The following is a 24141-nucleotide window of genomic DNA, read 5'->3' as shown; positions in this document are numbered from 1 at the left end:
ATAATAAATGGTGTGTGTGATTTATCAAAATTTATGGGTGGATTTTAATTGGTCAAAACTCTTTTCATATCATATCTTTTCCATTTTTCTTAGACAAAAGGATAAAGGGAGGTTTATTTGATAACGGCTGAAGTGGATGAATCGGATTCATCCATTGCTTATTGTTTTGTCTTCTACTTCTAGTTAGGATTGTCAATTGGATTGATCCAGTCCAACTTGAGTCCATTACAAATGACCTGAATATGTCATGTTGGTTCGTCTGATCCGTCTAAATTGATCTTGATTTGAACGGGTCCAATCCAAAATCGGTCATTGACACACCTATTTCTAGTTTGAGTAGGACTGTCAATGAAGGCATTTTATAAAATTGATCTGTTTTCTTTTTTTTTACATGGAAGTGTGTTACAATCTACCTAATCTTCATTACACCATACAGCTATCCCATATGAAAGCATTTTATAAAATTTAGACTTTGAAATTGTGGGCCTCAACCATCTAATGATAAAAAAGAATAAAAAAAAATATGGGTGATGTAGGTATGCATTAATACCCAACTTTGAATATTGTATGTATCGATGTTTTAATCTTGTTTCCCTTAGGTTGTGTTTGGTTTGAAGGAAAAAATAGGGAAAGGTGAAGAAACTTTTACAAACCTTGTATGAATTTCCCTACCTTTCCATGATTTTTCCTTCAAACCAAACATAGCCTTAATTCTTTGTATTTGACATATCAACAACCTTCAAAACCAAAACTTTGAACTATGCATGAGGGCATATTCATCCATTATGATTTGAAGGCTTGAAAAAAAAAAGTAGAAGGGAAAATAAAAAAAAAAAAATTATCATGACAAAACTGCAGAATGCAATTTCTCACCTAGAGACAAACCATTTCTCTTGCCCAGATCAGCTTGGGAATTTAACCACATTAAATCAGACCCAAAAGCATAGAAAATAAATTTTACCCGAAGGAGAAATCCAACCAAAGTGTAAAACAAATGTAAAACAAACTAAATTTGAATAGTAAATGCAAAAAACAAACTAAGTGGAATTGCAAAAGTGCACAAAAAAATACCTATCGGCACACAAATGTAAAACAAACTAAGTTTACCCAATAGTAAATGCAATATATATGAATATTGGACTTTCCATACAATGTCCAACATTCCTCATGTGTTACTGCTTATTTAAAGAAGAAAAAAGTGAAAACATTGGCAATTTTTTCTAGAAAATGAGTGAAGAACATATTTAGGGTACTTATAACTTGTTGAATGTAATCAAACTCATTAGATCACATTCAATGAAGACTTTATTGTGTTCATTGGATCACTACTCTTCTTTTTCTTTTTTTTTTTTCTTCATTTGGTTTTGGAGTAAATGAGCAATGAGCAGAACAAGATGTCTATAGCTTACTCAATGAGCACTTCATTGTTTTCTTGGTTTAAATCAAAGAAGACATCCTTTCCTGATCAATGCCAATTGAACATGTAAGTGCATATAGATAAGCATCGCGGAGATTGCAATGAGGACAAGTTTGGTGTGTAGAATCACCAAAATCCATTTCAAAATGTTAATACTTCTAATAATAAGCACAGGGGCTAATTGTAAGTGCATGTAGATTAGTATCGCGAAAATTGAGATGAGGATCATGATCATAAAAGGGTGACCACCACAGACCCCTTAATTTGTTCCCCTATTTTATGCTTTATTTTTTTATTTAATTTGAACTCATTCATATATGTCAATTCAACTAACTTTGTTTGTTTGTTTGTAAGAAGTAAAATAGGAAGTAAAATGATATTATCCCCAACTTACATGAAGGAGATGGAGGTAGCAGGAGGGTTATTTGTTTTGGAATGGGGTAGGAAGCAAAATGGCATGGTCCCCTCTTTATTTGAAAGCAAAAATTGAGGTAGGAAGGTGGAGAAAATTTACATATGTACTGTCAATTAGTGCAAATAAGACAAAATATGCAAATTTTGTATCAAATAGGAGTGAGAATCAAAATTACAAGCAAATAGAGGTAAAACAGAACCCAATACAAATTTTGAATCCAATTTAGATTTGTAGTGAAAATAAAAAGAGCCTTTGTATCAGTTTGTTTGAAGTGTAAATGTTGTAAATGCATGGGTGTGCAAAAGGCTTAGTGTAAATTCTGGGTTTATCTTTGCTTCAAATTTGATTTTTTTTTTCTTATTTGTTTTTTATAATTAAAATGAAGTCATGCCCGCTTTATGTGAAAGATAAAGGAGATAAGATCATAGGAGGTTATTTGTTTGGGGCTGTGTGAACGGAAGTTAGATGTTGTAATTTCCCACTTTATATGAGAGAATTGAATCAATTGATGCAAGAGGATGGTGGTGCAAATTTTTTATCAGTTTTTAGATGTAAAATTTGCACTACCAATGAATGCAAATGAAAAATAAAAAGTGCAAAATTTGCAATAAATACATGCATAAATTATAACTACAATCAGCAAATGCAAAGCATAAATTTATATAACAAGTATTAAAAGTTTGTAAAGTTTATTTATTGCGCACAGATATGGTGGGTCATCTATAGTCCCTCAGGATCAAATGCATAGCCTCATGAAGCATATGTTCTCTAAGAGGAAGTTCCCCAATATGTATGATTTTGTTTTCTCAAAACAAAAAGAAATAATGACTTCATTAGTGAAAGTCATATTGTTTTTGCTGATTTGATAGTTACTTTTTTGTTTTGAACAAGGTTAAAGGTATTGACACGCCCAATACAAGTCCATATCTGCTGAGTGCTGACCATAACACTTTGCTAGTTAATTCATCCAACGGTTAGGGATGCAAATGGATCAAATTGAATTCGAATAGAGGTATATCTAAATCCGATCCAATCCGATGACCTAATGGATTTCACCAAAATCAATTCGAATTTGAACTTGCTAAGGATGTCGAATATCAAAGTCTGATTTTTTTAATTATCTACAAGTTAACATTTAACAAATTATTAATAAAAACAAAGTAAACAGAACAGTCTATACAAACAAGCATTTTTTCAACCACTTTTAACATAGATATTTTAAACAAAATAGGGATATACATGGATTTTTATAAAATAATATAAAGAATATAAAAAATCAAATTACAAAATAGGATTGGATCCTATTTTTCTATTCGATCCGATTCAAAAATCCGGTAGGGCAATATCAATGATATAAAGTAGAAGAAATGTTTCCAATGTACGACTATATGAACTTGGCCAAAAATGTGTTGTGGTCAGCAGATCCAAACTTTCTCCATAATCCATTTCTAATATTGAGCATATTGAGCATATCAAGCATGTCAAAGCTTCAATTCTGACTACCCCAAATAGGCCATGTATTTGGTTAGTTTGTTTTCACAATTTTTTAGCTAACATAAATTATTATGCACATGTTTGATTAGGGCGTAGGGCAAAGTCTATAGTGTATCCATTATACCATGCAATAAAAGACATGATTGGTTAAATACAATGACAAGTGCATTTTATTAAAAATAAAAATATTTTTTTGTAAAACATGAACCATTAAAAAGTTATAATAAACTTGAACGTGATTAATTAAAATTTAAATATAACATGCAGTTAATATTAATTAATGCGCTCTAATTGAACTTTTAGATGAATTATTCTAAAAATCGGCAGAAGATATTTCATTGGAGCTAATCTTTCAAGTCTTCAAGCCAATGGTCCCAATTTGCCATGAGTAAGAGTGACGACCTTCACTTGATTATCACTCTAATATTAAAATATTCCCATAATCCCACCAGGAGTAGAGACAAACGCCTTCAATATTGGTGCTTGGATCTGCCTGTTCTAGTTGGAATGATTAAGGTGGTGTTTGGTATTAAAATAACTAGATTAGGATTAAGGCATAACATACAATGTATAATATTTTATTGTAATTTCAAATATGCATGTTCTACATATGACAAATAAAGTGGAAATGCTCATAATGAGCATAGATCTCTTGAAAGCAAAAATAATGTATACACGATTTTAACTTTTTAAGAGATCCCATCTCCCTCACAACACCCCCACGACTCGATGCAAAAGTGTGGTGTCTTCATTTAGGTTAAATTTGCTGAATCAAATATGTTTTATTTTGTATAATAAAGTTAAGCCCATGCTTTTAAAAGGCACTAAGGCGTATGCCTTAAGGCTAGGGTTATCCAAACTGTGGGCTTTTTTTTGAACTGAATTGGTAGTACTGGTTTTTGGAAAATCGATAACCAGAATAAAATCGAAATTTGTCGGCTAATCAGTTGACCGATTCAGTTAATTGTCAGTTTTTCAATTTTTTTGTTTTTACAATATATATTATATAAATATATAATAAAAATTTATAAATATATATAAAATAGTATATTTTAAATAATGAATAATATATAATATATTATAAATATATATATATATATATTTATATATAATGCATATTTATTAATTTATAATATATAAAAAATATATAATATACGTAAATATATATAAAATATATAGAAATACAAGTATACCGGTCGGTTCGGTTAATCGCCGGTTTTTTATATTGGTTAACCGAAACCGAACCAGTACCTTTAGTTTTTATAAAACACCAAACCAACTGGTTCAGTTAATCGATTTTTTTGGTTCAATTTCGGTCGATTTTTCAGTCGATTCAGTTTTTTCGGTTTTTTTTTTCTTGCTCACCCCTACTCAAGGCAAGGTGGCGCCAAAATTAGAACTGTTAATGGGTCGGGTCCAGTTAGAACTGGAACCAACTCGACAAGAAATATTAAAGATTTGGAGCTGAAGTGAACCCGGTAGGATATGTAATTTTAGACCCAAAACTGAACTGATTGGTTATTGGGACAGTCGAGTCTGATTCGATTATAATAAACCTGTTGAAATATTAAGACCTGATGGCCCAACCCATTGACAACCCTAGCCAAAATGCCTAAGGCGCCTTGCCCCATACTAAGGGGCTACAACCGCTATTTTTGAGAGGCATACGCCTCACTGCCTTACGCCTTGTGCGTGAAATTGTTGAGGTGCAAATCTCATATAAAAAGCATTAAAACTGAAAAAAAAAAAGAAAAAAATATTGTAAATTAATTATAATCCTTCTTAAAATTTAAGAAGATTAATTATTTAGTTATTTGTAATAAAAATAAATCAACCTATATTAAAAAAAATTCCCATAATACTTCTTTTAAACCAAAAAAAATGTCATTTATTTTCCTATTACTGAATGTATACGTTAGAATAGGATTTCTTTTTCTCAAATCAAATTACAATGAATAAAAAAAGATCTAATATATATATATATATATATATATATATATATATATATAAAGTAAAGGAAATTTTTATTTAGTATAAAACGGTTATAAATGTAAAATAAAATTTAAAAAGGGTATCACATTAAAAAGAACATAATTTAATAAAAAAATAAATATATATAAATTAACTAAGAAAGAAAAATATAATTGAAAACATATAAGGAAATTATATTTTATAGATAAACTATTAAATAAATGGATAATTTTATTTAGGTAAAGCATTACACCATAAAACATATGATTAATTTAAGACAAAAAATTGAACTTAAATATAAAAATTGCTATAAAATAAATAAATTGTACCCTTAATGCATAAAATATTACAAATGATTTTAGTATGTATGTATGTCTATATTAAAAATGTATATAAACAGGGTTATAAACATAAAACAAAATAGAAAATAAAATTAAAAAAAAATGTAAGGGTTATAATAAAAAGAAGGGAAAAATCCACTTTAGTACCCTAAACTTTGGGGGTAGTGTCAAGTTAATACCCGAACTTTCAAACATGTCACTGCAGTCCCCAAACTTTCAAAAACTGTAAATTTATTCCCTTATGTTAACAGTTTGTTAGTTATCTTATCATATGATGACATGTGCAACTTGAATTTTTTCAAAAATATCAAAGCTACCCTTTGTTCATTGTCTTCTACTTTAAGATTGAATCATAATAACGGTGAACCACATTGGATTGACTTGATGAGAGAACAGAGTGCATGAACTGATGAATTCAAACCCATGAACACCAGTTCATATCTTTGTTGAAGCAAACTATAACAATCATATCTTTGCATGTTCTGTTTTTGTCGATTTTTTTTTTTTACCTTCATAAAGAAATCTATATCTAAGTATGGTTTAATTGATTTTTTTTTCTCTCTTCTTGTAAGTTAAGTAAGGACATCTGCAATGATTTGTTAAGAGAGTGAAACCCAATAGTTATTATAGTTGTTTGAAGTTGAAGGTTTCCCTTACTGTATTTTCATTTTTAACACAAACGATTTTCTCTTTCGATTTTGATTGTGGATTTCTTCTTTTCATAGGACAAAGAATTCCTAATGGTTCTCTCTCTTTTTGTTTCAATGATATTTATTATTATCTCCTTTTGCAATTAACCTTCTAATTAATCCTTTAGGCTCAGTTTGGAAAGAGTATAAGTATAAATGTATATAAAATAATACAAAGTACATACTTGACATTTTCTACTCACTTTTATACAAAGTTTTGCACTCTACGTATTTGTATTTATATTCCTTCCAAACTGAGTCTTAATTAAACAGTAAGAGAAAGAGGTAAAACCTGCAGTAGACATTCACAAAAGGAGAGCAAATATGGCGTGCCACTCTGATTGTTTTATTGCTTTACCAGGTACATACCTTTCTCTTATTCATCATTTTCCTTTGTTATTCGTTCAAAATGGAACCCCCTCACTCGTCCTGTTTATAGGTGGCTGTGGAACCCTGGAGTTATTGGAGGTCATCACCTGGGCTAATCACGTGTGGAAAAATAAAAAGAAAAAGGAAATTTTCTGGGCTTGAAAGTTGAGAGTAATAAGAAAGAAGCACAAAAGAATAAAAGAGATAGAAGATGCTCTCCCTTGTCCTCAAATTCGGAGGTGCCACCAGCGACGACGATGCAGGACCCAATAATTGCAACTACAGAGTCGCTGAAATGGAGATGGTGGTTAGAGATCCGAATATGAATCAAAAGAAAATTAGATGATAGGTGAAGGGAATTTTTGTTCTTTTATATGATACTTAACGTTAGTCAACGGTTTTGGACCAACTTGACACTTTTTGAAAGTTTGGATACTGTAATGACACGTTTAAAAGTTCAAGATACTAAAGTGGAATTTTCCCTAAAATGAACAGATATATAATAAAAAAGAAAATATATAAATTGAATATAATTATATTTATAGTTTGAGGCTTTGGCCTCAAATTGCCTTGAGACTTTTGCATGGCCTCTTTGGCACCCAATTGCCTCACCTCTACCTTTAGCCTTTTAAAACCTTAATTAAACCTATATGGGCTCATGTGGAGAATTCAGGATACAACATCAAGGTACCAAATATCACCTAGGTTTAGGTTACACAATGTGTGGTTTTTCTCATCTAGTCTGATCTTGTGGAGTAAAGAGACAATGAATGAGATACCACAACCTAGGAGGAGAGTGCTGCAATATTTGGATCAGATCAAATTTGTTTTGAAAGGTTCTAATGCTCTATTAATATGATGCAAATTTTGCATTCATTTTATTTGTAATTATGATTTGATCTCCTATCTGATACAAAATTTGTACTTATGTTCATGCATGGATTTATTTGTAATTATGATTCGTGTGTTGTAAGGGGTTCTCTAAAGAACCACCTCTAACACCTTGTTGCAACTTGCCTGTATTACCTTTTGTGCTCTTTTGCTTGTGCATCCAAGGGCAGAGCCAAAAATATTTTATGAAGGGGGCCAAAACCTAAAGTGGATTGAGGGTGAGGAGAAATAAATATTGATGGGTCATAGGATGGGGCCAACAATTGGGGTGGGGGGTAGGGAAGCCGAGAGGGGGGAATTTAAATGAAAGAGGGCATTTACAAGTGAGGTTTTCTGGACCATAGGGGGAAGCTCCTAGCTCCACCCCTACACGTATCAATCTCCACCAATGACCACTCTTCTGGGTAAGTGTTTTGGGTTCGATCTATCCGCTCTTCCTTCCTCTACTCCCCGTTCCTAACATTGAAATTATATTTGTTTATTTAAACAATAATTTAAAATTTAATTTTGATTTCTATAAAAATGATAGAAATACTAAATTACTTATATTTTAATAAATTAAACATTTTTTACTAATATTAACTTATTTATTATTTATAAAATTTATCATTTCAAACATAAAATATGATAAAAATTATAAAAAAGAATAAAAAATATTATACGTTTAATAACATAATCGGTTTAGATCCATTGGGTAGACTCGATCCATAGGCAGTCCTACCTTCTTCCCATCAGTTTGAAGGAAGGGATATGAAGGTCATTTGATACTTGAACTGCATGTGGAAAATGATTTTCGATTTCCACATTTCCATATTTCTAACCTTCATAGTTCATAGGAAATAACTTTGTGCTGTTTGGCAAATCTTTTTAGGAAGATCTTCTAGCAGTTTAGATGGCTAAAAGGCATGTTGAGCTTTTGAGGTCTTGTCTTTAAGGGCAAAGATGGTTTTGTAAGCAGCTTGGTATAATAGGCTTTTAAAAATGTGTTTAGAGGCTATATATCACATAAAACGACCAAAAAACTTCATTTGAAACTTTCCAAAATTCGACATTTTCGATCTTTTCAGGTCTTTCTATGCATGTGTGTTATCATCTTCCCACCTTTTGATTACCAAATGGAAAAGACGGATTTTCGATCTTTCAAGTTTGCCTAAGCCCACAATACCACACGGAAGACTTGCCAAACACCACATTCTTTTACCCTTGTAAGATGCCGCCATTAAGGCCCCATTCATTTGTTGGTAAATAAACTTGGGAAAGTTTGTCAATGGGTGTCTTTTTCCCCTTGACAAACTTTAAAATGTTATTTCTGCATTTACTAATGGGTACATAGTAAAATAAGTTCCACTTCCCCGGTAGAGCTGTAAAACGGGTCGTGCTGGGTCAGCACAACACAGTCCGTGTACGGCCTGCATAAAGTGCCATGGGCTGGGCTGGTTCGTGGGTTGAGCCCTTAGGCTGTAGACTGAGCCAAAGCTTTTTATTTAAAAAATTGAAAATAAAAATTTTAAAATTTTAATTTTATATGAATTTTGATGTATACAATTGTTTATATATACAATAATTAAATAAAATAGTATAATAATATTGAAAATAATTGTATATTTTATTAATATATTATATACTATATATTATTATATAATTTTATAATTATAAGTGATATAATATATTATATATTATATATAAATATATATGGGTCATACTGGCCTATAAACCTAAAACCCCAAGCCCGACATGACCCATACAATCGTGTCGTGCCTAGCACGACCCGATTTTACACATTTTTTCCCCAGGTAAAACTTATCCATCTCACAAGTGGTAAGTAACTTTCCCACCTATGAGAAAATAATGGGTCAACTTTACCCATTTTCATATTATCTTTTTATAGGTAAAAATATCATTATATTACTTATTTGGGAATCCTAGATTTAAAAAGAAGATGGACAAATGCACTTACCCAGATAAATGTGAGTTTGAACTCCAAATGAAAACTCCACTAAACAAAGATGCTATCTACCATTAACAGATTGCAGGAGATTCTTGGGTAAGATAAAACTACAAGACGTTCTCCTAAAGTATTCTCAGACATGGAGGACGAGGGCCGGGGTGAGATCTCCCGATGTTTGAAGGACTAGGAATAATTACGATAGTGACTTCCCCATTCTTCCCTTCTTCTTTGTTTTACAATGAAACGTAGGTTCTCTTAGAATACAGAACTAAAGTTCAGGTCTACTCGGTAGGATGGGAAATGGTGGTGCTTCGATAGATTCCATATATATGACGATGATTGTATCATCTTTCCTTCAAGCAAACATCAAGGACTGCATACCTCTTTACAGGGTTATCAACACCAAGGGGAAAGTAAAATTAGAACCAAATCCTTCATTATCATGGGTATGGTGTTGATATAGAACCAAATCCAACATCTCAGCAATAGCCTTTTGATTCTCAACTATCAGTTGCAGAGCACATTCTGAAACATTTGAAATCTTACAATCGAATTATTTTCTTCATTGTATTTCTTATACTGCTAGTAGGTGGAGAATTTGGCCATTCTACTCCTTGATTATAGTTGTAGCAATTCTTTTCTTGTCGTTTTTGCACTAGTTGGTGCCCAACACCAAATACCAAAAAAAAAAAAAAACCTTAGGTGTCCTCTATTTAACTTCTTTTTAAGTTTAAAAAAAAAATCAGTTAACGGAAGTTTTACTTTGGTATTTGGTGTAACCCTTTCTGGTCACGTACTAATTTTTTTCGTGATGTATCAATCTTTTGGCTAAGTACCTCATCCTTTGACCTGCTCCCAAGTGGTCTGTGACTCAGAGGATGATGGAGCTCCGTGGTTGTGAACTGCCTGGTGGTGAACTACTTGGTAGCGAACTCCCTGGTCATGAGCTACTTGGTGGCAAACTCCCTGGTGGTGAGCTACTTGGCGAGCTCCTTGGTAGTGAACCACCTTGATAAGCCGTTGAGTGCGCTGCCTTGGTGGTGAGCTCCCTGGTGTAGTGCAACCCGACTGCCCTTTGCATGAGATGATCTGCTCCTCTTTGTAGGCGACGGGAGCCGAGGAACTTGCGAGAACTGAATCAGAGGACCCGAGGGTATTTACCCGGCGGGGCCACTCCGATGGCTAAGTTAGCACTCTGATAGTAGAGAGCTTGAAGATGATATTAGAGAAATGAGAGAGCTAGAGAGCAGGGGTTACCTCCATTTTTCCTCCCTCTCCCCTTTGGGGGGTCGGAGCTCTTATATAGCGGTGTCCTGACAGATCTGGCGTAACCGCCTCTGATTCTCTGTCACAGTTGTTATTTGCTAGGGCTGAGCTGGTGGGTGCAGGTAACCGTTGCAGGGTACGACCCTACTAGACAAGGGACGCTTGTCAGGGACTGGCAAACACGATGCCGCCTGGCCAGAGTCGCGGGAGCATTCTCCAGATCTGGCAGGTATGGTTGTCGGGCGATACACCGAGCTACCTGGTACTGTGCTACTGCTAATATGCCGAGGTGCTTCTACCCGAGGCAAGTCTTTGAGGCGTACTAGGAGGCGAGTTGTCCGTAAGACGGCAGGTTGTCTGTGGAGTGGTCAACAGCCTATGCCGAGCTGCTTGTAAGTGGCAAACGGCCTATGTCGAGCTGCCTGTAAGTGGTGAGCTGCCTATAAGTGGCGGGCTGTCTGTAAGTGGCGAGTTGCCCGTAGGTGACGAGCTGCCTGTATGTGCGAACTGCCTGTAAGTGGCAAGCTGCCTGTAGGTGTTGAGTTGTTTGTAGCTAGCTCGAGCTGTCTAGTTGGCAAGAGGCTGCACTTAGTTGGCATGAGGTGTCAGGTGTCATAATTTCACTAGAGGGCCAAATCCGCCCTCATCATTTGCCCCCCACTCCCGAGATGAGAGTAACTCGGCAAAGGGAATATATTTCTCCTTTTGGTCCGTAAGTCGACGAGTTTGTAAGCGCTAATCTATTTTCTTAGGCTCTGGGTGCTGCTTGTAAGTGGCGAGCTGCCTGCTGCCTGTAAGGTGAGGTGGTCTTCGCCAGTTCTGTACTGTAGCCCTTAGGCTCTAGGGGCAACTTATAGTCCACTTTTGCTGATTTTGCCCATGCTGAAGAAGCGACTGGGTCTTAAGCAGTAATGTGGCCCGTAGGCTTTGGGAGCAACTCGTAGTCCACTCTTCTTGACTTTGCTCATGCCGAAGAGGCGACTGGGTCTTAAGTAGTAATGTGGCTCATAAGCTTTGGGAGCGGCTCGTAGTCCACTCTTCTTGACTTTGCCCATGCTGAAGAGGCGACTACGTTTTAAGCAGTAATGTGGCCCGTAGGCTTTGGGAGCGACTCGTAGTCCACTCTTCTTGACTTTGCCAATGTTGAAGAGGCAACTGGGTCTTAAGCAGTAATGTGGCCTGTAGGCTTTGGGAGTGACTCGTAGTCCACTCTTCTGGACTTTGCCCATGCCGAAGAGGCGACTGGGACTTATGTGGTGCCGAGGTCTCTGCCTGTGAGGTGCCAAGCTGACCAGGTGCCGAGCTACCTGTGAGGTGTCGGGCTGACCGGGTGCCGAGCTGCCTGGGAGGTGCCGAGCTGACCAGGTGCCAAGCTGACCAGGTGTCAAGCTGCCTGTGAGGTGTCGGGCTGACCGAGTGCCGAGCTACTTGTGAGGTGCCGAGCTGACCAGGTGTCGAGCTGCCTGTGAGGTGTCGGGCTGACCGGGTGTCGAGCTACCTGTGAGATGTCGAGTTGACCAGGTGTTGAGCTGCCTGTGAGGTGTTGGACTGACCAAGTGCCGAGCTACCTGTGAGGTGCCAAGCTGACCAGGTGGGTGCCTTAGAGCTATGATTGCGCTGCATCAGCCTTGTAATGCCGATCACCCACTCCTACAAGAAGCTACTAGGAGCTCGACCTTTGGGGGCAACACTATTAACTTTAGGTCACCAGTTCACGCAGGAGCCTTGGAAGGCTCGACCAGCAAGGACGCACATGTAGTTTATTGGCCGCCAACTCCCACGAAAGCCGTAAAGAGCTCATCTTTGTAAGGGGGACCTCATGAAGAGGACTAACGAGGTTTTATCTGAATTGAAAGTAAAGTTGGTAGAGCTGCTTAGTCTGTTAGCTCTCTGCATAGTCTTTGAGTTCATAAAAAATGGAAACTATAAAGTGAGAGCTCTAGTTTGTAAAAAGTGAGGACTTAGCTTTTTGTAGGATGAGAACTTAGCTTTTTGTAGCATATTCCCACAGACGGCCTGGCCACGTACCAATTTTTTTCGTGATGTATCAATCTTTTGGCTAAGTACCTCGTCCTTTGACCTGCTCTCAGGTGGCCTATGACTCAGAGGATGATGGAGCTCCCTGGTGGCGAACTGCTTGGTGGTGAGCTACTTGTTGGCGAACTCCCTAGTGGTGAGCTACTTGGCGAGCTCCCTGGTAGTGAGCCACCTTGATGAGCTGCTGAGTGTGTTGCCTTGGTGGTGAGCTCCCTAGTGTAGTGCAACCCGACTGCCCTTTGCATGAGATGATCTGCTCCTCTTTGTAGGCGGCGGGAGCCGAGGAACTTGCGAGAACTGAATCTGAGGACCCGAGGGTATTTACCCGGCGGGGCCATTCCGATGGCTAAGTTAGCACTTTGATAGTAGAGAGCTTGAAGATGATATTAGAGAAATGAGAGAGCTAGAGAGCAGGGGTTACTTCCATTTTTCCTCACTCTCCCCTCTGGGGGGTCGGAGCTCTTATATAGCGGTGTCCTGACAGATCTGGCGTAACCGCCTCTGATTCTCTGCCATAGCCGTTATTTGCCAGGGCTGAGTTGGTGGGCACAGGTAATCGTTGCAAGGTACAACCCTAACAGACAAGGGACGCTTGTTAGGGACTTGCAAGCACGACGCACCTGGCCAGAGTCATGGGAGCAGTCTCCAGATCTGGCAAGTATGGTTGTCGGGCGATACACCGAGCTACCTGGTACTGTGCTATTGCTAATATGCCGAGGTGCTTCTACCCAAAGCATGTCTTTGAAGCGTATTAGGAGGCGAGCTGTCCGTAAGACGACAGGCTGTCTGTAGAGTGGCCAGTTGCCTGTGGCGAGCTGCCTATGCCGAGCTGCCTGTAAGTGGCGAGCTGCCTATAAGTGGCGAGCTGTCTGTAAGTGGCGAGTTGCCCGTAGGTGATGAGTTGCTTGTAAGTGGCAAGATGCCTGTAGGTGACGAATTGCTTGTAACTAGCTCGAATTGTCTAATTGGTAAGATGCTGCACTTACTTGGCATGAGGTGCCTGTAGGGCTCATCAAGGCTATGGCAAGAGAAGTTTGACCATTTGATTCTTCTATTCAAAAGAATAAGATGCACAACACCAAATTAAAAAAAAAAAAGAAATGAGTTAACGGAAGTTTTAGTTTGGTATTCATTTATGATTGGAAGTGCACCCCGCCCACACCATTCTTTTATGGAAAAAAGATGAGCTATACAAGACGGGGGGTAGCTCTTCCCCTCAAATCAGCATCACAAATGAAACTAAGATCACAAAATCTAAAATCTCTATTACTATCTTGACACCTTAGAGCCCTTAAGGCTAACGCATTCCAATCCCCAGGAAGGAGTGATTCTACCATTGGTGATCTGTTGGTTCTTGTAGTTGATCGCTACATTTATTACTTCCCAAGCCACCCACGCTTCAGCAAGGTTAATTGTCGTTGATCCAATCCTAAAGGCCTTGGTTTCAAGAACTTTGCCCTGACAATTCCTAGCAATGCATCCGATGGCAGAACTTCCATTATTAGAACATTTTAGCATAGAAGTTTATTTTAATGCAATCAGGTTTAGGTTTGAGCCATTCAATTTGCTTCAAAGACTTACCCAAGACTGATTCATTACTCAACATTGGTTTCTTTAATTTGCTTCAAAGACCACCAAAACATTTTTCATTTATATTCTTCCATATGAACCAATAAAAACAAGTTATTTTCTCTTTTATGAATTTATCCTTGAAACCACAATTATGGCTACCTAAGAGACATTTACTTGAATAAATGCAAGAAAAAACCAATGAGATCAAAAAGAAAAGAAAAAAAAAAATCACGTGAGAAGAAACAACCGATTTGGTGGAACTAAACTATGCTAACCCGATAACGTTGATAACGTTGGGCTTCCAGATAGATGACCGTAGAATACGGTGGGGTAGGATGAAAAGGAAATCAGTGATAGGTATACAGACACGAGAGGTCGATAGTTACATAGTATCACTCCCTCACTTCTTTATCAAACCAAAGAAGTGAGAACTCAGAAGCAGAGTTCTACGGCCATGGCGGACGAGACAACGGAGATCCGAAACAACGCCAGGCTGGCCATACTGGAGCTCGCCAACATGATCAGCGTCCCGATGTCCCTCAACGCCATCGTCCGCCTCAAGGTCCCCGACGCCATCTGGCAAAGTGGTTCCAACGTCCCTCTCTCCGCCTCCGAGATCCTAGCACGTGCCCTCCCAACCGGCGATCCCGAAAACCTCCAGCGCATCCTCCGAATGCTCACCACCTACGATGTCTTCTCGGAGCACATCGCCGACGGCTCCTCGGAGCGCAAATACTCCCTGACCGAGATTGGAAAGACATTGGTCACCGATGGGGAGGGTCTATCCTACGCCGCGTACGTTCTGCAGCACCACCAGGACGCACTGATGAAGGCGTGGCCCATCCTGCACGAGGCGGTGGTGGACCCGAAAGAGGAACCGTTCGTGAAGGCGAACGGTGAACCGGCGTACTCGTACTATGGAGATAAATCGGAGATGAACGAACTAATGCAGAAGGCCATGTCGGGGGTATCCGTGCCGTTTATGAAGGCGATATTGGAAGGCTACAATGGATTCAAAGGGGTGGAGCGCCTGGTGGATGTGGGTGGAAGCGCCGGAGATTGCCTGCGGATGATACTACACAAGCATCCTCATGTCCGAGAAGGAATCAATTTCGATCTGCCAGAGGTGGTGGCAAAAGCCCCAAATATTCCCGGTGAGCAATATAATATTCATTTTTTGTTTTCATTAAACTATCAAATTCAGCCTCTGCATCTGCGTCTTATCTTCTGACAGTGACGAGTATGGTTTTGTGCAGGAGTGACACACGTCGGTGGAGATATGTTCGAGTCGATTCCGGCTGGCGATGCCATCTTTATGAAGGTACGCACACTGCCCACAGTCTACTCCACTCTGCTCACGACCTGGTTTGATTTGATTCTCCTCTGATCTTCTCTAATTCTAATTGGCCGGTGGAGTGTGAAACACCACCAAACACAGCCTTAAAACTCTTCAGCCAGGACACGTCGTCACAGCATACTCTTTCAACCCAATGAAATTCGGACACATCACTACATCAGCTGTGGAAATAAAATAAAAGGGAAAGGACTTTATTTGAAATTATTTCCACCGCTGATGCGTTTGTTTTTGATTGGAGGATCGCTAAAGGGCTGTGCAGGCTGCAGCGACAGTCTTACTTTTATTTCTATGGTCCCGTCTGCCTTTTCTGTGCGCGGCTTCATAGAATGGAGGTGGTCATTGACAGATACGTATTGAACTTTCAATTGTAGCATTCAATACTCTGAACTCTCAAAAATAGGCATTTTGGTCCCTCCATTAGTATTTTGTTAGTTAAACATTACATGACGTCAAAATTATATTTTCGTACAAGCTTTTAAAAACGATCCAGAAAAGAAACCGTTTCAACCACCTGATTTTGGGTCAGGTTCGACCATCTATCGAAGGGTCAAGAGGTTTTCATAGAAATTCCACTCATCAATTCTTTTTCTTTTGTTTTTTTTTTCAAATTACAAAAATGTCATTCTCTCCTACCAATTCTCTCTCTTTCTCTTTCTCCTGTTTTTTTCTTTCAAATTATAAGAATGCCACTCTCTCTTTCTTTTTTTTTTTTACAAATTATAAGAATACCATCTCTTTATAAATTACAAGAATGCCACTCTCTCTCCAACCGAGGGAGACCTCATCTCGGCTGCTAGGGGACCTGCAATTAAAGGTAGTCGAGCTGAGCATGAAGTTTTGAGCTAAAGCTCAAGTCTCTAAATCGAATCGAGCTCAAACTAGACGACACCTCGACCACTTAGAGAGACCTCAGCTCGGCACCTCGGTCACTGAGGGAGATCTCGGCTCAATACCTCAACAATTGAGGGAGACCTTAGCTGGGCACCTTGTCAACTAAGGCAGACCTTAGCTCGACACCTTGCCTGCTGGGGAAACCTCAGCTCAACACTTCAGTAGCTGAGGGAGACCTCGGTTTGGCACCTCGACAATTAAGGGAGACCTCGACTTCTTGAAAGACCTGCAATCAAATGTAGCTGAGTTTGAACTTCCGAGCTTTTGACTCAAGCCGAGCTCGAGCTTGAGCTCAAGTCTCTAATTCGAATCGAGCTCGAGCCTAATAATTTATGAGCGAGCCCCTACAACGCAGGGCCCCCTCCGCTAGTATGTCTCATTAAAAGAGAAGTGGGGTGACTATTGGCTAAGAAATGAAAAAGAAAGGGAAAGAAACAAAGAAAGGAAAGAAAGAATAAAGGAAGGAAGAAGAAGAAGGAGGAGATGCTCAATGAAGATGTTTACCGGTGGTAGTGACAACGGTGGTGGGCTGGTGGCGATAGAAAGCAGCGACAACGTTTCTCCCCAACCCCCCTCTCTCTCTCTCTGATATGAGATCTCTCATTCTCAAGACTGAGATCATTTCTCCCCCATCTCTACATCACATTTTTTCTTTGTTAATGATACTTAAAATAAAAAAATAAATAAATATTTTATTAAATCGTGAACCACTAACTAGGTTGAACGGTTTAGTGGTTTAACCGCTTGGGTTAGTGGTTCTCTAACCATTTCAACGAATTTTGCAAAATAATGGTTCAAGGCCAAAACAGAAACCAGTGACTAGATTGGTTCTTGGGCCAAACTGTTCGACCATCTGGGCCAATCCGGTTTTCAAAACAATGTTTTCAAACCATTTTGTCCTTCTAGTGTATAAACCCCAATTTGTAAACCTTTTCTTCTTTTTTTTCATCCTTAGGCCTCAACTACTGCAACGGTGGATGAATTACAAAAAAATAATGAAAAAATGGATAAAGGTGTACAAATTGGGGTTTTATACACTAGAAGGGAAAAGTAGTCTAAAAATACACGAGAAGGGGAGTTTTGGCAATATATAATGTTTAATTGATGAAATACTAATGGATGAACCCATGTGTCTATTTTTTAGAGTTCAGAGTATTCAAGTGTTGCAATTGAAAGGTCATGGTACCTATGTGTCACTACCCTCAAAGTATAAGGTATCCATCTGTAATTTATCCAAAAATATAAGTTTGGGAATTTGATTCATTCCCCTTGCGTGTAAATATTCCAACTATAAAACCATGTGTGAGCATCATTTTGTGAGGACCCAATGAACAATAAAAACCCTTATCTATAACTTCTTATGTAGATGAGGTTTTATTGCTTTTATATATATAACTCTCAACTTTTTTACTTGATTTCTGTGAGAGTTGTTTTTTATTAAAAAAACTAGTGGGGACCCGTGTGATGCACGGGATTTATTAAGCGAAAGTTAAATAATAGAAAGGGTTATTTACTAAAATACCCCTTATAGTTTCATGGATTTACAAAAATCTACCATATAATTAGCATTTTACTAAAACACCACTTATAATTTGTAACACTTCCATTAGATGATAGTGGAAAATGATAGTCTTGACCCTGATGTTTAAATAAATTTAATCAAAAGAAACTAGAAATAAAAATACCATTCTTGCCCTTAATAAGACATAGACAACCACTCTATTGGTTATATTTGGCTAATTTTGTTTTCTGTATAAAAAAAGTGTTAAGGGTAATTTTGGAATAAAAAATCATGGGCCTAATGGAAAAACAAACACTCCTTAATGAAAAGTTGATCAAGTAAATAAGTTGTAAAATATATGGGATATTTTAATAAAATAAAAACTATAAGGTAGGTTTAAGGAAATATGTAAAATTATAAGATGTATTCTAGTAAATGACCCTAATATAATCACATAAGAGTATACAATTGTTTTATATTTTCAACTTTTTAAATAATTAATAATTATTCATATTTTATATACTATTTTTAATAATTTTTTTATAATACAAAAATAACAATAATTAATTTCAGTTAGGTTTATTCATCAAATTGATGAAATTGACCAACCCGATCAACTCGACCCGAGTTGGTTGGTTTTCTAGTATTTTAGGTCGGGTTTTGGTTAAAAAATTTCCCAATTCGATCAACTTGGATCAATTTCACTTTTGTCATTTGTAAACCAACCAAAATCGAACGACCTAACCATGGATATATATTAATATTTTATATTTTAAATATAATTTTTAATATGAAAAAGTGAGAAATTTTCCATATTTCTTAGTCTAAAATATTTCATTTCATAAATCTAATTTTTATATTTATTTTTTAATAATTGCATTGTAATTTTTAAAATTAAATTTAACTTTTAAGTTTAAATCTTTTGAGACAACTGACCTTTTGTGAAAACTGACCCAAACCGAAACAACTTGAGTGGGTCAGTTTTCACAAAAGGTCAGTCGGTTTCAACTAACCAAATTTTTATCTCCAATAATTATTGAAAGTTTTCTGTTAAATAACAAAACAAAATAAATTTATACATAATCATTGAAAATACATATATCACAAAAAACAATAAATAATTACTGAAATACAATAAATATTAATTTTAGTATATATAATTATTAATAAATATTAATTTTTTTGAAAGTTATTTCCTCGAATTATTACATGATATAAGTGAAATTAGTTATTTACTATATTATGTAGAAATATTAAATTATTATTAATTTCAATATTATGTTATAATTATTTTTCTACTTTTCAGAAATTTTTAAATTTACTACATAATTTCTTTTCTTAACTATTTAAAATCTAGTTATTACTTAAAATATTTAGTTATTTAAATCCTTAAATAGTATGTAAAATATTTAAATTTTAAAATATTAATTATTTATTGAATTTAACTGTCCATAAAATCATAATTTATACTATTATTACGTAATTTCATTATTAGTTTTGTAAAATATTAAATTATTATTAATTTCAGTATTATGTTATAATTATTTTTCTACTTTGAAGAAATTTTTTAAATTTATTACGTAATTCTGTTATTTTAACTATTTATTATGTTATAATTATTTTTCTACTTTTCATTTTATTTATTTATAGCTATTACATATTATTAAATATTTGAAAAACATTTAAATTGATAATTCAGAAAAACATAATTTATATTGTTAGTACATAATTTTGTGATATATTTTGTAAAAATATAAAATTATTTTTTGTTTTTAATAAATATTTTAAAGTTGTTATATAATTATGTTAGAATATTTAAATAATTCTTAAATGTTTTAATCCAAACTTTCTTTGGATAGATATAGATAAATAGTAGGGGAGAGGATAAATAGGAATTAGAGATAATTTTGGAGATAAATAGGAATTAGAGATAATTTAGAAGGTAAATAGGAATTAAAGATAAATTTGGAGAAAGTGTGGGAGATAGTTTAGGAGAAATTTTAGGAGAAGAGATTATTTAGGTTATGGGAAAGTGCATCTCATTAGAGAAGAGATTATTTAGGTTATGGGATCTGTTGATACCTATGTATCTTGAAACAGAAATAAACAGAAAAAAAATGTTGCTTCCATACACTTGATTTCTCAATTCAGTGCCTGATTGAGAGGAATTGGGATCTGTTCCTCATAAATTGCACTCACAGGCACACCCCTCATATATTGGGAACATCTTCCATGAATTCTAATTTATAACACACAAGTACAGGAGTTCTTGGTGAGATGTGCCTGTGAGGTCAGTGTGAGGTGTGCTCTCTGAGGAGCAGATCCAGTCTCGTTTGGGAGGGCTTTCGGGCAGCAGCTTCGAGGTATTGGAATTTTGTCCAAGGTTCCTTATTCCCTCGAAATCCAAGAAAAAAAATGTTATTAAAACATTACTCATCGGTACCAAACATTGCCTAAGTTGATTTCTCAATTCAGTGCCTGTGTGGGAGGTTTGGGCAGTGGCTTCTAGTTCTAGTGTTGTGAGGTGAGAGCCCCACGACGAAAATTCAAACCATCAGATTTTGTTGAGTTGATTAAATGATTAAAGAACTCACATGGGCAACTAGACAAAAGTCCAACTTTTTCCAAAGCCACCCATTGGAAAACCGAAGGATGTGTCTTTTTAAAGAAATTCCGGTTACTGGAGACGTGTTTCATCAATATTGAAGGAAGCAAAGGTTTTTCGTCATCTTTTTCTTCTTCAAAATTTATATCTTTTTTTTTTATGTTAGGTGTTTTCTCAACTCATTACCGTGAAAAGAAAGGTGATATTTAATCTACAAAAACATAACTTTGATAGACTATCATCTTTATCTTAAAGAGTTCTGAAGTGAATTGTTACATGGCAACTCATTCATATACTTCAAATCATTGTCATTAGAGCTGTTACAAGATTATATCTGTTAAATTATTTCCTCCAAAGTTAGCAGCAAGTTCATAACACCTATTTTACTGTCACTACCCTCTCCGACTGTGAATCAATGGAAAGTCATTGAAGGTAAAAAAAAAATCAACTACAAGAATCACATGGACTATTGAGCACTCATTAATCACTACACAACACACCACACCACAATTAAATAACTTTTGCTGAAACACTTGCTGTTATAGGGTTCAGCACCAAACCCTATTGCTATCACACACATTCAACCACAAGTATGAAGAGAAAAACAGTCCCCACACATACCTGCCAATCAACAGGCAGCAACAAATGATTTCAAAATACGAACCCAAACCATTTCAAAATTAGCAACAATATCGTTTTTCTGTCAATTTACTGATTTGCTCAGCTATTGAACATGTTATTATTTTATCAAACATGATTTATGCATATGGTAGCAACTTTTGACGAGTTGTTTAACTAAAGCAACTTCTTCCTAGCAGCTCAACGGAAGCTGAAGCCCTCCCAAATGGGCTCTTATTTTCAGCATTTTTATTGTATTTTCAATGAATAATTGGTTTAAATGTCAAACCGAGCCAGGCATCATTGACAGGCCTAAGGACAGAGGAGGGTGCATGTCAAATCCTCACGAAGAGCGTAGGGTTACAGAAGTTCGATACCGTGCCTAAACACAAACTTTAGCAAGGTTCTTATGATTTATGTGTTCATGTCTTGTAACAGTGGGTGTTGACAACATGGACGGATGATGAATGCAAGTTGATAATGAGAAACTGTTATGAAGCCCTCCCTCCAGGAGGAAAGATGATTGCTTGCGAACCAGTGCTGCCGAAGGAATCAGACAGAAGCCATAGGACTCGAGCGCTGCTGGAAGGTGACATCTTTGTCATGGCTATCTACAGAGCCAAGGGTAAACATCGGACTGAGGAAGAATTTAAGCAGTTGGGTCTAGCCTCTGGCTTTCCCCATTTCCGAGCATTCTATATTGATCAGTTCTACACCGTCTTGGAATTTCAGAAGTGAAAATGAAAAGCATTGTAGCTTAGCTTTATTTGGTTTTCATTTGCTCTGATTTCCTCAGGTAGAGATAATATTGGCTCTAGCTGGTTATATATGAATTTATGCAGATTACATTCTCAAGGCAAATAATGTATGAATTAATTTTATGTCTGTGGAGCAGATTCTTGGGGTACCAAGTTGAGATTTATTCATAAATTAAAGTGGCTATAGTTTTAGGAACTAGCCTTGAGAAGATTGAAGAAATCATCACAGAGGCATATAGGTGCCTATGATAAAACCATGAAACATTGTTTATTATATTAAACATTTATAATCGGTTTGGGAGAGCTAAAACCTCTCCCAACCCAACAATTATAACCGAGATAGAAATGGCAAAACCAGAACGGACCAATTATAGTTTATAGAAGCAGACCCAGTATAATTGATTTGGTTAGGTTCAGTTTTGTTAGGTAAGCCCGACCCATTTACAGCTCTAGTGAACTATTAGGACAGTGTTGATAAATCATTAAATCATGGTAAAATCTTGGACTGATTCAAACCAGAGGGCAATTACTTTGCGCGAAAAATGCCAAAGGTTAAGGCCATACCTAGTCTAGCCCTCTCAAGATCCCAGTCCCTAGATAGCTGAGACAAATACTGGGTAATTAAGGGACAGGTGTCAAAAATTTTCAAATGCTTATTGAAAGTGCTTACAACGTTGTGCCATGGGCTACATGAATTCTGATCTGCCATTCCATTAGAATACAACATTCCGATCTAATTGCGCATTATGGGGGGTTGAGGGGTGAGAACCGAGCAGAGTGAACTAAGGTCCATTGACTTACCATGGAGAGCCTACAGTTTGGCAGGATTGATCTTATACCTCCATTTTTGGAGAGACCTCGAATGACCATCTCAGCTATTGGGTCATCCACTACTAACATGTTCAAATTTAAACTGAAAATGACTTGTAAATCTCAATTAGTAACTTTAATCAAATTTGTGGAAAAAATCATCTCAGTCTGATGTGGGATGAGGAAGAGGCATTCAATATTTATTGCCATTCAAGGTGTAGTTAGAAAGAACTGTAAGAGGAATGAATGGTGGGATACTGTCAATTTCACTTCTTAATATCTTATTGCTGGTAGGTTGAAGCTTTATATTCACTGCATCAATTGCTTCTTCACTTACCTACATAGAAGTTGCACCAACCAGTGTTGTCAGACTCAAATTGGACAGAAAACTGGAAAGCTCACTGGACCATGGTCTCTGGTTCACCCGTTCAACTATATTTGGTGGGGTCCATATAACAGAAAATACTTGATTTCTATCCGGTCGGAGGACATGGATCTAATTAAAATCATTTTATACAAGATTCAGGTTAGGGTTTAAGGGTTTTTTAGAGTTTAAATTTTTAAAATTTAGATTTTAGAGTTTAGGATTAATGGGTTTAAAGTTTAGATTTTAGAATTAATAAATTTAGGGTTTAAGGATTTAAAATATAGATTCTAGGATTTAGGGTTCACAATTCATTAATTTGGCCGCTTCCACCCGATGATAGATGCCAAGTACTGCCCCCCATATAACATACCATGACCTGCATTAACTAATCAGTGGTTCATGCAAAGGGTGTATTCTGACTGCATGTAGGGTCATAGATACCCAATCAAGTACGTATCACGTGTATCGGGTCCACCACCCAGAAAGAACGTATCCGGATCCGGTACGACCCACCTGTCCCGCACCCAATCCTCATAATTTAATGTACCTTTTCATTCATTTTACTCCACTGTCCACCCTTCACCATTCCCGTATTAATTAGCATGCATACGTAAGGGTGTCAATGGAACGGTTTTGGATTGGATCCCGTCCAGTCCAAAATTAATTTGAACTGATTGGACCAATAAGATATATTGGATTGAATCAATCTGATCTAAAATATTTATTAGATTAGATTGGACTTGATTCATCTGTAACAAATTTATATGGATTGAATTGGATTAAGTAAATATCTAATCTATTGATATAAGATAAAAATATATCAA

The 24141-nt window shown here is 36.5% G+C and overlaps 1 protein-coding gene across 1 annotated transcript; it reads left to right on the top strand.

Annotated features, from left to right (window-relative positions):
* Nucleotides 1–14744: 14744 nt before the first annotated feature.
* Nucleotides 14745–22267, top strand: LOC104604592 (O-methyltransferase family protein). Its single transcript, XM_010269016.3, has 3 exons — nt 14745–15564; nt 15667–15731; nt 21821–22267. The coding sequence occupies exons 1-3, from the start codon at nt 14865–14867 to the stop codon at nt 22118–22120; spliced, it is 1065 nt and encodes a 354-aa protein (XP_010267318.1). The 5' UTR covers nt 14745–14864; the 3' UTR covers nt 22121–22267.
* The last annotated feature ends 1874 nt before the right edge of the window (nt 22268–24141 follow it).

Source organism: Nelumbo nucifera, chromosome 6, assembly GCF_055504915.1.
Source record: "Nelumbo nucifera cultivar China Antique chromosome 6, China Antique-T2T, whole genome shotgun sequence".
In the NCBI taxonomy this organism is placed as follows: domain Eukaryota; kingdom Viridiplantae; phylum Streptophyta; class Magnoliopsida; order Proteales; family Nelumbonaceae; genus Nelumbo; species Nelumbo nucifera.
This window is presented reverse-complemented; position numbering and strand designations above follow the sequence as displayed.

What these genes read in the sequence shown, in the direction of transcription:
- LOC104604592 (XM_010269016.3), top strand. Translation starts at nt 14,865, where the DNA reads ATGGCGGACGAGACAACGGAGATCCGAAACAACGCCAGGCTGGCCATA. An exon ending in AAAAGCCCCAAATATTCCCG is followed by an intron (nt 15,565 to 15,666) that starts GTGAGCAATATA and finishes GGTTTTGTGCAG; the next exon opens with GAGTGACACACGTCGGTGGA. An exon ending in GCGATGCCATCTTTATGAAG is followed by an intron (nt 15,732 to 21,820) that starts GTACGCACACTG and finishes GTCTTGTAACAG; the next exon opens with TGGGTGTTGACAACATGGAC.